We start from the raw sequence: 14,746 nt of genomic DNA, 5'->3' as shown, positions 1-14,746 counted from the left end.
CAATGGACCAGTTGCATTTCTAACGGTATGTTATGTAGACATCTTTAAAACTTATGCTAAATACGCTATTGATAGTAGTAATTTGGTTTTTTTCAAAAAACAATATGCAGCTTCTATACAGCCATTATTTCAACAAAAGACACAAAATTTTCGATGAGGCTGTCAAAATGCCTGTCGTACAGTAGGTTTTTTTTGGGGGTGGGGGGAGTGGTTAGGTTTTTTTAGGTATATTTGTAGAGTAACTTTGATAGTTATTGATAATTACAAAAATGCCACCTTGTCTTTTTTAGTTTTCCTTCAATTTGCATGTTTAGTATGTTAAGATTATTTGTACAAGAACTTTACCCAATAAAAGTATAGAACCACAAAAGGAATCAAATTTGGTGGTATCAATAAGGGTGTAAGGGGTGCTCACCTAAGAGGTGAGTCCCCTCTCTTACGCCCAACCAATCCTTGTGTGCCACGTCAACTCCCCTCTTAAACTCCCCTAACACCCTAAATTGATGGCGGCACTCCCCTCTTAGGTGAATTGGTTTTTTTTTTTTAAAAAAAAAAAAGGAAAGCTGTGATTGGACCGCCCCTCTCTCTCTCCTCCCTCTCTCTTCGGTGAGCCGCCACCGGTTTCCTGTCCCGATTTCCTGTCCCGCATCAACGGCGGTGCTTTGCCGAGCGGTGTATTTTGTCACCGAAGGGGTCCCCGAAGGGTGCCCCGTACACCCTAAGCGGTTATAATGAAAATATTATTATCTTTTTTAAGATACCTCAACCGCATCGGGCCCCGTTCTTTCAGTTCCACCGCTTACCCTCCTACCAACATAAACTTGACCAAAACCACCCTTTCCCAACTTTCGGTCCGTCTTATATATCGGAGAGTTACCGACTTGTACCTGCATCAAACCGACAACACATGTTAATTTAAAAAATTTTATGCAAAAATTACACAAGTTGATTATCTGATTATTGTGACTTGGTGTTGCAATAATCGGTTTTTAGTGTTTAGATCAACAGAGTATCTACAGGTATGACAAAATCTATGCAATTAATGCAGTAAAAATCGGATATATCAATCAAATATCGGTAATAATGTAATATATCGGTCAATATCACCAGTAATATGGGTACCTCTGACCGATATTTGACACCGATATTTTACATGAGGACCGATATTAATTGCATAGAACAAAATTACTTATTTACCCTTTCAGGCACAGCAGGCGTGTTTCCGTCTTCTTCAACTCCCATTATTTTATCAGCACTTCCACCATCCATGGCAATATCTTTATCCGCAACTGCGTCTATTCTATTTAAACCAGGCTCACGAACTCCAAGAACCGCAGGGTCCGGAACAATATCACACGGCGGTTCCTGGTCCAAATCAATCAATCTACCACCTCTTCCTCTACCGCCAGCTGTCAGTCTACCTGGAGTTGCTGTAACAAGCCCTTTTGTTACACCTGCAGCATAACCTCTTCCCCTTCCACCACCGGTCTTTCTTCTGCCTCTGGTTGGTGCGGTAACGTTTTCGGTTTGAACAATCGGTTGAGTGGCAGGCTGGAGATCACCAAGCCGTTTTGATCTCCGTGCTACTCGGAGTTGTGGCATCGTCACCCATGCAATTTATATCAACCCCATTACTCCCACGGCCCTGTTCACGCCTTCAAATTATCTAAACAAATCAAACAAACCGGTGTAAAACAAAAAACGATATAAAAGCAGCTAACAATAAAACAGTTCAGTAAAACAATGTTGCTAGTAAAAGCAGTATCATCAATCTAGTGATCTACAACCACCGCCGAACAAACACGCGAATTCCAAAAACGAGACTGAAAAAGTTGCTTAATCAGAAAGCATTTTAGATATTTATAAAGACAGTAACAATTTAGCAAAAAGCACTTGTAGATATTTATAAAGATTCTAAAATCTGCTTCATATTGGATTCTGTTGGGACCAAAAACCTAGCAATCGAACCGCATACAACATATACATCCGAAAGCAAACCTCTGCTTTTAGAATCAGATCAGTTAACTAGATGGATACACATGATCAATATAATAGATGAAACCTTTAAGGATACGTGTCATTGTCACTCTCTTGTCCCTCCTCACCCGTATTTTCCTTTCTCTCCTATTAAATAATAATGATTTCTACTTTTCTATATAGAGTGAACCGTCAAAATGGTCCCTAAGGTTTGGTAACTTTTGTCATTTTAGTCCAAAACATAATTGTCAATAGCGAATAGCGGACGATAGCGACAAGCTACCTATACGCTACGTAGCGATAGCGATCAAATAGCAGGCGCTATTTCATGTTTAGCGATACACTAGAAGAAATTTTCAGAAAAAATTTGTATGTATATTTTACCAAAAAAAAATATAAAAAAGCTAAAGATTTTACAAAAATCTCGCTATTTACCGCTATTTGTCGCTACCAGCTAGATAGCGACACATGAGCGCTACGCTATGCTGTTCGCTATAGCGGGCGCTATGCTCGCTATTAATAATTGTGGTCCAAAACTCAAATCTTTTGAATTTAGGTCACTGTGGTTTCAATTTTGTTGTCATTAGATTTTTCAGTTAACAATCTAACATCCAGTTTTTTGTCTTTTTCCTCCATTTTAATGAAGGGTCAAATGGTCAGACTTTTTTAATTTGTTATAATAAAACCTTAAAAGACCATTTTGCCCTTCATTAAAAGGAGAAAAAACAAAAAAAAGTTGGATGTTAACTAAAAAGTCTAACCAGATTTTGATTTTGGATGAAAATGGCAACAAAATTGAAATCATAGGGACCCAGTTTCAAAAAGTTTGAGTTTTGGACTAAAGTGGCAAAAGTGACCAAACCTCAGGAACCATTTTGGCAGTTTACTCTTTCTTTATATAAAACGTTTTTTTTTTAAGTTAAGTTTGTTGTTCATAAAGCATCTTTATAATTTGAACATTTCTTTAATGTGTACTACATCGTTTTTTACAAGAAACATTTATGGATTTATGAATCATATCGTTTTTATTACCCAGCACGTGTAATGCACATCGAATTCGTATAAGCGAAGCATAGGTGCTGTTTGTTTTTTGTTAAAAGAGCTTCAGAACCTCTTTTGTCTTCACCAAGCAGACCACGCGCAGACATAGGGGTCTGAAGCTTGTTTGTTTTTCAGAAGACAATTCATTAAAAAACCACTTCAGAAACTCTTCCTCGGGCAGATGTTGATTTACCTCTTCACATATCTCTTCATCCTCTTCTAAACACAAAACTTCAAAACCCTATCCTTTCTCCATTCCTCAGCCCAGCCGACCTCCCCTGCTCCTCCACCTCACGCCGCCGCCACGCCTCCCGCAGTCGTTCTCCACCGCCGAGCCGAGCACCACCGCAGTCGTTCCCCTTGTATCTCCACTCATCCTCCAATCTAAAGGTATCAAGATCTGAATTTATTTGCTGAATTTATTATAACAAATGTGTGATTTGTTCTTGCTAACAAGATCTGAATTTATTCAGCCAAGTTATTATAACAAGATCTGAAATATTTGCTGGTCTTATTATAACAAATGTGTGATTTGTTCTTGCTAACAAGATCTGAATTTATTCAGCCAAGTTATTATAACAAGATCTGAATTTATTTGCTGAACTTATTATAACAAATTCTTTTTGCAAAAGAAATGATAGTACCAACTTCTTTCAATCCTAATCTAAACATATCGGGACATAACAAAAGACTACGACGGGTTTTTAAAGGAGCGGTTGGTGCACTAGATGGAACTTTAATACATGCTGTTGTCCCTATTAGTAAACAAGATTTATATAGAGGAAGAGGAAAAGGAGATTGTTATCAAAACGTATTAGCAATTTGTGACTTCAACATGATTTTTACGTTCGTCGTGGCCGGCTGGGAAGGTGTAGCACATGATGCAAGAATATTATCAGAGGCATTATCAGATACAGATGCACCATTCCCGTTTCCACCACAAGGTATGTTTATGTTCTTTTAGATATTTATCACTTGATTTACTTTTCTAAAATAATTGTATATCTTTACAGACAAGTATTATCTTTGTGATGCTGCGTATGCACACATACGGGGATTTATGGCTCCATATCGTAATGTGAGGTATTGACTAGGAGATTTTCGCCGAAGACGTGCATTGACTAATAAAGAGAAATTTAACCATGCTCATGCAAAACTTCGGAACATAATTGAGCGTGCTTTTGGTGTCTTGAAAGCAAGATTCCCTTTTTTGAAGAGGATGGCACCATTTCCATTGGTTACACAAAGGAACATTACCATTGCATGTTTCGCGCTACATAATTTTATAAGGAAAGGGGGTTTGAGCGATGAATTGTTTACAGAATACGATCAACCCAATGTTTCGGTGCATAATAGGCAAGTGCACGTTAATGCTGGTGAAGACGAGGTTGAAGCACATGGTACTACATCGGATCGAGAATATATGAATCAGTTACGAGATGAGATTGTTGAGCAGTTAATGCAAAGCACGGATACAATGCTTTAAAAAAATGTTATTGTCTTTTTTATGAATATTATTTAAGTATTGTATAACTATTATTTAAGTTTGAATGTTGAAAAACTCTTTTAAGTTTAATAAATCAGTTTATTTATATTTCAGTTTATTTCAGCAGTTTGCAGAAGTAAAAAAACAAACAGTCTTCTTCTTGCAGACTGCAGACATTTGGTCCAGCACTTCTGCTACAGACAGATGTCTGCAGATGTGGTCCGCAGACTGCAGACGTTTTACCTCAGAAAAAACAAACAGCACCATACTGAATGAATGCTGATAAATAGAATAAATCCTTATCGGTGCTATCGAATTCGTAAAAACGACGAAACATATAACAAAATCCAACAGTTTATGATGCATAACTACTCAACCCGATCATCTAGTAACTCAATATCTATACGTTGAATTAACTAAACAAAAAGTATTTCAAAACGCAAATAAATAAATAAATAAAAATCAAACAAATCGATTATAAAATTAAAACTATACCTCTCGAACTGTAAAATTAAGATGATCGGAGCTAAATGCTTGACGAATTAGCGAGTTTAACAGATGAAAAGCCTAAAAACTTAAATTTGAAGACTTGATCGGCAGTAAAGTGGATGAATTGTAGGTTGTGGTTTGTGTGAGGGGTATTGGATTTTAATAATCCCAAATTTCACTGATTGGCCGGTAATAATCCCAACTTCAAAAATTGCCTACAATAGTCCCAACTTGTAAGATTTTGGCCACCAATGATCCTTGTCTAACTGGGTTATAACCCTATTAGTTTTTTGAAGTTTTGAGCGGCGGAGAAGGTCACTAGAGGTTGGAGATGACAAGTGGTGGTCTCCTTTGGTGGTTTCAGGGTTAAAGAAGGTCGTTGGAATAAGTTGCAGGTCACCGGAGTTGCGTAGATGGTGGAAATTTTAAACTTTTGAGAAGCGGAGAAGATTACAGGAGGTCGGAGATGATTGATGGTGGTTTCGTTTGGTGGTTTCAGGGGTAAAACGGGTCGCCGGAATAAGTTGCAAGTCACCAGCCCAACAAGGTTATAACCCAGTTAGACAAGGATCATTGGTGGCCAAAATCTTACAAGTTGGGACTGTTGTAGGCAATTTTTGAAGTTGGGATTATTACCGGCCAATTAGTGAAACTTGGGATTATTAAAATCCAATACCTCTTTGTGTGATGAGTAAATTGATGAGAAATTTGTGAGTTTGATCGAATTAGGGTTTGAGGAAACGAAATTTGGGGGAAATGAAAAGAGATTTGAAATGAAAAAACGTACAAATCGCCATGTGTTTGTGTGATTGTTGTTCGAGTTAACTTGTCGTTTTCGTGTCATGTGGTTTGTTTAGGGGGTGTTTGGCCAAGCTTATTTTATCTAAGCTTAGAGCATTCACATCCAACCAATCATATTTTCATCTCAAATTAAACTAAAATACACTACATTTTATCTCTCCTTTTCAATTAAATAATATTTTTCATACATTTATCATTACCTTTTCTATCTCCTCCACTCACAACCACCTTCAAAATATATTAAAAAATTATAGGGGGTGAACAGTGTCACCCAAATATACAGATGAAGAGTAACATTTTCTCTCTCCTCCACTCACAACCACTTTTTATACTCTTTATATTTTAAAAACAACACACACATATTTAGATTCCTTGAATGTGAATGCTCTTATAGCTTTTTTAGCTTATTTTTACAAAATAAGCATTAGTGGGTGTTTGGTTTAGAATATAAGCTAATCAAAACACTTAAAAATAGCTTATCAAATGAAAGAAAATAAGCATAAGCTACTTCAAAATATAAGCATAAGCGAAAAAAATAAAAGCTAGGCCAAACAGCCCCTTAGTTTAGCATGACCAATTTTAAAAAATGCATTAGTTTCCTCTCTGGCATACTGGAAACGTGGTACTTCGGTCCAAAAATTAAAATTCAGTTAAGTTAGACAGGTTAAATGAAGAGTATTATTATCAATTCATATAATAAGGTGAAAAAAATATATATGAATTGACAATAATACCCTTCATTTAACTTGTCTGACTTAACTGGATTTTAATTTTTGGATTGAAGTGGCATGTTTCCAGTATGTCAGTTCACTGGTGCATTTTTTTTTAAATTGACCTGAAATGGCAAAAGTGGTTAACTCTTGTTTTGCGGTGTGTTATATCTAACAGAATTTGTTGTTATTATTATTATAATTAGTTTTATGCCAGTACGCTAGAGCAAATATTTCTCAACCGGTTAAAATGAAACAATATCGTAGTTTTGTAAAAAAAAAAACCCTTAAACGATGGCCACTATCATAATTTTGCTAAAAAACTGAAACACTGGCAAAACTTTACTTTTGAGTTAGGGGCAAAATTGTAATCTATTAGAACCAGTAAGCGAGTGCTAGGCAGTTGTCTAGCACGAATAAAAATTACATCGAGTTAACAACTAAAACAAAACACTACCATAAGTGTGCAAAAAAAAAAACTAAAATGATGGCAACACTGTAATTTTGACCGGGGAAATTCGTAATTTTGATTAGAGGTAAAATCGTAATTTGTTAAAAGCTACAACAATGGCAAGACTGTAATTTTGAGTTGGGGGCAAAATCGAAATTTTCCCTACAGGTAAAATCGTAGTTTTTAGAAGCTACAACGATGACAAGACTGTAATTTTGAAGTGAGGCAAAATCGTAACTTTGCACTATGGGTAAAATCGTAATTCTGAACTGAAGTAAAATCGTAATCTGGTCGGGTCAATGGGGAAGTATCAGGCAGCTGCCTGACACTATTCCCTTCCCATGAAGTGTCAGGCACTGTTAACTTCCATGCTCTTTAAATATATATAATGTACTAGCTTAAGAACCCGCGATTTTCGCGGGTGGACTAACACACAAATACATAACTTAAAATTGTTAAAATAATCCTTTAACAGAAATAAACGTTCAAATACTACTGAAATTAGTATTTTATGCATGCGCTTTTTTATAACGTGCGATTTCAAATCGCGTACGTAATTTACGTTAAGGCCAATTGTACGATATACTTTCTCTCTCTCTTTCTCTCTCTCTATTACGATAGATAATTACGCACGTTCATTTGAAAATCACGCATGTTATTAAAAAACCCAAATCACGCATGTTGGAAAACATTAATCACGCATGATGAAAACATTAAGCACGCATGTTATACACATAATCACGCACGTTGTTGTACGTGATGTACGTTAAGCCGTATTGTATTTTACACTATTCCTATATATATATATATATATATATATATATATATTACTTTCAAACATGCCAAACAGTGCAACTGTTCAATGAAATATGTTCTTAAAATTCACTTCCTAAATGAACATACCCATAAAAGTTAAACTACTTAGCTAATGAATTGCTGGCCAAAAATAAAATAAAAAAATGGCTAGTGAATCAAATGCTTAATATTCATTTTTACCATGCCAAAAAAAAAAAAAAAAAATCTGTTGACTCATGAAATGCCAGCTGCAAGCTAACCGCAAGCTAACCAAGAATCCAAGCGGTAGTATAACTTGTTAACAATAATGCAACATGCAATATGACCTATTACTCGCCCTTTACAAAACAAAAAAAAAAATTGTTATAGGATGCCAATTGCAATCGACAAATAGCTTCATTAGAGTGATTCTATTAGGAGAATCTAATTGAGATAGAGCTCTATTAATGGGTAAAATAATGTTGTTGATTTAAGTACAAAAATATTGACTAAAAAAAGATTTAAGTACACAAGTAAATCCAAACCCGTGCACGTTGCGGCGCTTGTCAAAACAACCAAACAAATTAACCGAAATTAACCAAAAATGAACCTTTCCAAGTTTAACGACATATATTCCACACACCACGGATTTCACTTTATCTCCCATTTCTTCGGGCATCTTTTTTTCCTTTGTTCATCTTTACTCACCTGAAACAAAAAACAAAAGATTAATATGAGCGACTAATAAACAAAAAGCCATGTTCATTTATAACAAATTATAATAGTAATTTACATCATATCCTGCATAAAATAATTAATTTAAACTCACCATTTTTCATTGAGCCTGTACCAAGCTGCCATGTTTACTCCAACCAAACGACAAAGTGAGGCCATCTTCTATCACTATAATGATATGGACTCTCTCACTCTCAACAAAAACAATTTTATACCTGAAACTTTTATAAATAAATAGAATATTAGAGGTGGAAAAATGCATTGATTCGGCAATGGGTCAAAATGAATACTTCTATTAAAGATACAATCGCGATGACTATCGACATTACTTAGGGGGTCAAATGATTTGTTTTGGATACTAAAATTCAAAGGCTGTATGTTAAGTCAATTAAAAGGAATCATAAATAAATGAATGTTAGCAATAACAATAAAATCCTGGCTGAACAAAAGAGCATATCTCATATGGAAATATGACCTTTTGGTTGATTGTATAATGCCTTCAAGATATGTACCTTTATTCCAGTTTCATCTACGTCTGAAACTTTGATAAAAGGTTCAACATTAAAGGGTCCAACTATAAGACTTAATTTATTTGCCCTGAACTACAAAAAGATCACAACCCATGTAAACATCTCTTATGAGTTATGATTGTAGTCTAATTAACATCACGAATAGTTACTTGCTCAAGATATAGATTGATGGCATATTAAAACTGAATCTAATTAGAAACCCCTGTAATTAGACTATAAAATATGTCGTTTTGACATATCTAACACTTCTAACTATAGCAATTTAAGAGATGTTTACATGGGTTGTGATCTTTTTATACAGCTAACAAAAAAAAAAAAAAAAAACAACGAACGATCATCTGAATAAATTAGAACAAAAAAAACTGTATAATTAATCTGTAACGATACCTGATCGTGTTTAGGCTTTATATGATCGAATCACCGGTCACCGACATGAATTCAACTCATAGTCTAATCATGCTAGTCATATTTTGTGAATCATGAAAGCTTGAACTGGGTCCGGTGAAATATGTTATCATCTAAGAACCATCATACAACCATAAGTTAGATATATGCTCAAATCTAACTTGGTGTTCGAGTAAAGAAGAAAACTGTAACAATCTTACAAAATACATGAATAAAATTATTAAACTTTCCTTTCTTCGCATCCCATATCCTAATTCCATCACTACTCATTCTTTGTCCTTCTTTATAAAACTACAACAAACAACAAATCTTTCAAGAAAACAACTTACTACGGTTAAGGAAACCTGTCGGTCAAAGAAAATAAGGACTACTTATCAAGATTCAAGAACATAGAATAAAGTTTCACCATGGAAAGATTTGCTAAACAATTTCATTTGTTTCAGAGAATCATTAGAAGTTGCTGAGATCTGTAACACAATGAGCAGCTAAACTTGCTTCAAAATTAACCATAATAAAAGCCCTAGACATACTATCAAACAGTTGGTGTGCAGAATTTGATATTACTTCAACCATATTCTACCCTTTAAAAACATGACATCTGGAAATCAAATTAACCAATCAGATGAAAAACCAACAAAACCCCTAATTCAGATCATACAGATTTTAAGTTCATAACCACAATCAACAAAAAAAAGAAACTCAGACATGAAGAGGAATAGCTAACACAACAGGTGCAACACTACTCACTCAACAATAATCAAATTGCAAATACCAAGTAACTTTACCACTTTTACCAATAAAATCACCAAAGTGATAACTGGTAGTGTAATTAAGCTACTTAAAATGATGGAATCAAACACTCAAAAATGAACAACAAACTCAGCTGCAGTCAACAAAAAATTACCCTTGCTATATCAAGTTCTAAACAAAACTCAGTTTATCTCATGAAGGTAATAATCGATCAAACTTGAAAAGACGCGTCAAGAAGTTGAACACCAGATAAATAAAAAAGGATGCTAACATGATTTTGAAAAATACAGCAAACTCTCTCAGGTTTAGTTCTTCTTCTTGGCAGCGTCTCCAGCTTTGGTATGCAAAATCAAGAAAAACACATTTAACCCGTATGAAAATACCAAAATAAAGAGAAAATAAAGAACGTATGAAAACAATAGCTTACCATCTTGCAGCAACCGACTCAAGAGAGAAAGTAAAACCCTAATCGTTCAGGACATCAATGAGTAGGATTACGCATTACATATATCAAAATAAGGAAAAAAATCGATGAAGAAACAGAGGAATACATAATTATTAATAGATCTAGGGTTCTTGATACCAATCCTCCTTCATCGATTTTGATTGCTAGTATTCAATTGAAGATGGTGATGGATTGGAGGATGGAGCATTGGTTTTGAAACGGCTGTACAATAAAAGCCAATAAAAGCCAAAGGCGGTACAATCAAAGAGAAACATGGGAAGTGATCGATGTATATTGCCGCCCAAAGAAGAATTGTGTGGAATATTAAGTTGACAGGTGGCAAAAAGAGGTTTAAGCAAATGCCAAGTGGCCAAAATTGTTTTGTTTTAATATAAGTAATAGATTGTAATTATAATATAATTATTATTTATTAAAAGTTATTTGTTGTTGTAATTATTATTATTATTTTATTTTTTCGTTAGTGTTTTTTAAGGAAAATGGAAGAGAAAAGGTGAAAGACATGAAGTGATGAAGCATGCAAATGGTGGTCTTCAATACGACCAAATTACTATTCTTGTAATTTTGATGTTTTTAGTAGGGTATAATTGCATCTAATGAATAAAAAGTTGAGTTAGTGGATACCCAAGTGTTTTTATAGGGTAATAGGGTTAAAGATTGTTAAAATGTATTTTAAGGGGAGGAAATAATTATAATTAGCACGTCTTATAGATTGCGAATATGGTTAATAAATCTTGTGACGATGTTAGATCTCCTTGACCTAACTCTAACTTAAGGGCAAGTCGGATTTGTTTAAAAGAGGAAGGAATGAAGGATGGTTGTAAATGAGTGTATTTGATGTTTATTTGTCACATTGATTTAAGTTCATAGCTTCTTTAATTTGAAAAAAAAAAAGGGGGTATTGGATTTTAATAATCACAAGTTTCACTGATTGGCCGGTAATAATCCTAACTTTAAAAATTGCCTACAACAGTCCCAACTTGTAAGATTTTGGCCACCAATGATCCTTGTCTAACTGGGTTATAACCCAGTTAGTTTTTTGAAGTTTTGAGCGGCGGAGAAGGTCACTAGAGGTTGGAGATGACAAGTGGTGGTCTTCTTTGGTGGTTTCAGGGGTAAAGAAGGTCGTCGGAATAAGTTGCAGGTCACCGGAGTTGCGTAGATGGAGGAAATTTTAAACTTTTGAGAAGCAGAGAAGATTACAGGAGGTCGGAGATGATTGGTGGTGGTCTCGTTTGGTGGTTTCAGGGGTAAAACGGGTCGCCGGAGTAAGTTGCAGGTCACCAGCCCAACAAGGTTATAACCCAGTTAGACAAGGATCATTGGTGGCCAAAATCTTACAAGTTGGGACTGTTGTAGGCAATTTTTGAAGTTGAGATTATTACCGGCCAATTAGTGAAACTTGGGATTATTAAAATCCAATACCCCAAAAAAAAGTAAGAAAAAGGTTGTGCAAGTGATTATCTCTATTACGGTATGGTGTTTTGGAAAGTGAGAAACGATATGATATTCGCAAGGAAAATGGTATCTATAAAGAGGTTAAATGAAGACATTAAAGCGATGAGTTATATTTGGATCAAGAATAGGTCGTCGTTTAAAAGGATAGGATGGAAAGACCGGTGTAAATTTAAAATGTAATTGTGTTGTGTTGTTTGAGGGCTCTAGCAATTAGCTAGTAGTCGGTTTTTAATGAAAGTAGCCGTTCAAAAAACTGTCACGTCGATTTAGTGATTTTTACATAGGATGCATGTTTTTTTAATGATGTTAAGCTATGCTATATGGTCAAAATCTCTTTTTAGCTATTTGCTTTTGTGGAGTGTTGGGATTGAACCCTATCAGAGGAACAGATAATTAAAGCCAAAACTGGTTCACAACAGTGGATTCATCATAAGCAGTAGTTTACTCCAAGCTTTCCCCTTGAAAGTGTTTAAACATCTAATGTCCTCTATCCACTGTCTGTATACAACAGCTGTTGTCCTTCAAACTGCTGATGAAGCCCTAAAGACTGTTAAAGATTAAACACTGCTGGTTCAATCTACTGATACTATCTAAGTACTGGTGTTGATTAAAGAACTGCCCACTCAAGGACTGATCAACTTTGAGGGAAGCACTGATAGTCAAACATCAGTGCTTGGCATGCAATAATGGAAGGAAAAAAACAGTAGTTTAGTTTGTCACTTGTATTGTATAGAATCAGTGGTTAAGTTAACAGTGCTTGTATAAGAACAGTGGTTAAAGGTTGTTAGGTGGTTAGATGTCACTTTCATGGTGACGTCAGTTTAGATGCTTCAGTGGTTGGTTTTGCCTATAAATGGAACAGTACCCTGTACTGTTACATTTGATTGACTGAGTGAGTTTATCTCCTCCAACCCTTTCATCTTGTGCAATCAACCAGTGAGCATCATGTTGAGGGGGAGCTTAGTATGTAAACATGTATGAAATCTTTTGATTTGAATCGTTCGACTAATGAGAAACATATGTTTACGAAAAACTACTTTCCCTTGACTGTGTTTACAAAGTTTGTTTCGTTTCCGCTGCATTAGATCTCTGTTTTACGTCCATTCATTCTTAATTATTACAAACAAACACAATCATGAGGGCCTCCGATCCTAACATGCAGGACTTGGCATATACATGGTAGCCAGTGGCGGACCTACCCACAGTCGTGGGTGGGCGGCCGCATCTCTTGAAAAAAAATTAGTGTATATTTTAGAAAAAAAAAAAACCGACCGCACCCCTTGAAAATATGATTAAACGTCTCATCCGCACCCCAACAAATAATTCTTGGGTTTGAATGGGCTTTTAATTTAATTAATGGGCTTGAAAATATGATTAAACGTCTAATGATAACATGGAGCATATTATACATATCAATACAAAGTGATCATGAACAGTGATTCACAATTACTATATTACTGGGTTTGAATGGGCTTTTAATTTAATTAATGGGCTCTCTTTATACATATCAATATAAACATCAGATCTAATTTTTTTGACTATTAGGTTACGTATCTTTTACCTGAGTTTTTTTCCATAATGGTATTGGTAGAAAAAGTATTTACCAAAATGGTGTTATTAGAAAAGTATTTACCAAAATGGTGTTTTTAAAGGTTTTTTTCTTTCTCACTCATAATCTCATTGGATAAATCCAATTTATTATATAAGTATTGTTCTAATCCTTTTTTCGAAGAATAAAAAAACTATTTTTTTCCTTCTAAACCTACCTTGAAAAAAAAACTTATTTTAAAACTCTAAAACTGTATTTGATAGAAAAACTACATTAGTTAAAGGTATTTCAAACAAGAATAGAACTTATTGATATATTGTCATATTGATTTAAAACATAATACATTACATTAAAATGTAAAAACAGTTAAGTTTATCGTGTTCAAACACAAAAGAGTTTGTAGGTTCGAAACTACTAATTTTATTTTCTTGTTTTACAAAAGTGTAAATGTAAATGTAAATTTTATTTTTCTTGTTTTATTAAAGTGTAAATGTAAATGTAAAAAGAATTTCTTTACTAACGCTGGGAACAAAATCCCCTAACTCAGTCCTTGAAAACATGATTTAGATGAAATAAGGTATCAACAAAAAGATCTGAACTATAAAAAAATTTTATCTAGTTTTTTAATATATTATAATTTAAGTTAATATAATAAGATATTATATAATTATAAAGTCCATTTCAAAGTGTTAACAATATTTTAAACTAATGTAGTCAGGTCTTTTTCAAGAAAAAAAATACAATATTGTGTGATTTATATTAAAAAAATATGTCAAAAAAAAATATAACAGTGGTCGTATATAGATTTGAGATTTGAGTGAAGTTTTTAGTTTTTTTTTTTATTAAATACATATTTATGAGGGTATAATTTATAACACACGTATTTTTTTTCAAAGTAGGTATTGTAAAAAAAATAGGCTTATTAAAATTCTTAAATAAATTAAGTTTGGTAAGAGACACTATACCATGATTAAATCATTAGTTATTTGGTTAATTAGATTTATCCAATGAGACTAGGAGTGAGAGAGAAAAAAAAAACCTTTAAAAACACCATTTTGGTAAATACTTTTCTAATAACACCATTTTGGTAAATATTTTTTCCACCAACACCATTATGGAAAAACTCT

At 34.2% G+C, this 14,746-nt stretch overlaps 1 protein-coding gene and 1 long non-coding RNA gene across 7 annotated transcripts; both read right to left on the bottom strand.

Annotated features, from left to right (window-relative positions):
* Positions 1 to 554: 554 nt before the first annotated feature.
* LOC110907273 (casein kinase 1-like protein HD16) lies at positions 555 to 1,836 on the bottom strand. The gene is made up of 2 exons (XM_022152277.2): positions 1,198 to 1,836; positions 555 to 887 (listed from the first exon to the last, which is right to left on the bottom strand). The coding sequence occupies exons 1-2, from the start codon at positions 1,600 to 1,602 to the stop codon at positions 753 to 755; spliced, it is 540 nt and encodes a 179-aa protein (XP_022007969.1). The 5' UTR covers positions 1,603 to 1,836; the 3' UTR covers positions 555 to 752.
* A 6,325-nt stretch (positions 1,837 to 8,161) lies between these two features.
* Positions 8,162 to 10,956, bottom strand: LOC110926243. 6 transcript variants are annotated; one of them, XR_004883625.1, is made up of 6 exons: positions 10,701 to 10,956; positions 10,577 to 10,614; positions 9,806 to 10,483; positions 9,382 to 9,690; positions 8,559 to 8,685; positions 8,162 to 8,437 (listed from the first exon to the last, which is right to left on the bottom strand). It is a non-coding gene; the product is annotated as an uncharacterized LOC110926243 (long non-coding RNA). The 6 variants fall into 6 exon arrangements; XR_004883621.1 differs by having other exon boundaries at positions 9,382 to 9,512; positions 9,600 to 9,690; positions 10,577 to 10,955; XR_002585076.2 differs by having other exon boundaries at positions 9,382 to 9,512; positions 9,600 to 9,690; positions 10,421 to 10,483; positions 10,577 to 10,941.
* Positions 10,957 to 14,746: the final 3,790 nt, after the last annotated feature.

The sequence above is a fragment of the Helianthus annuus genome, chromosome 2 (assembly GCF_002127325.2).
Source record: "Helianthus annuus cultivar XRQ/B chromosome 2, HanXRQr2.0-SUNRISE, whole genome shotgun sequence".
NCBI classification, from domain to species: domain Eukaryota; kingdom Viridiplantae; phylum Streptophyta; class Magnoliopsida; order Asterales; family Asteraceae; genus Helianthus; species Helianthus annuus.
This window is presented reverse-complemented; position numbering and strand designations above follow the sequence as displayed.

Coding starts and splice junctions, on each gene's coding strand:
- LOC110907273 (XM_022152277.2), bottom strand. CDS start 1,602: ATGCCACAACTCCGAGTAGCACGGAGATCAAAACGGCTTGGTGATCTC. Junction 888..1,197: donor CGCCTGCTGTGCCTGAAAGG/GTAAATAAGTAA, acceptor GGTTTGATGCAG/GTACAAGTCGGTAACTCTCC.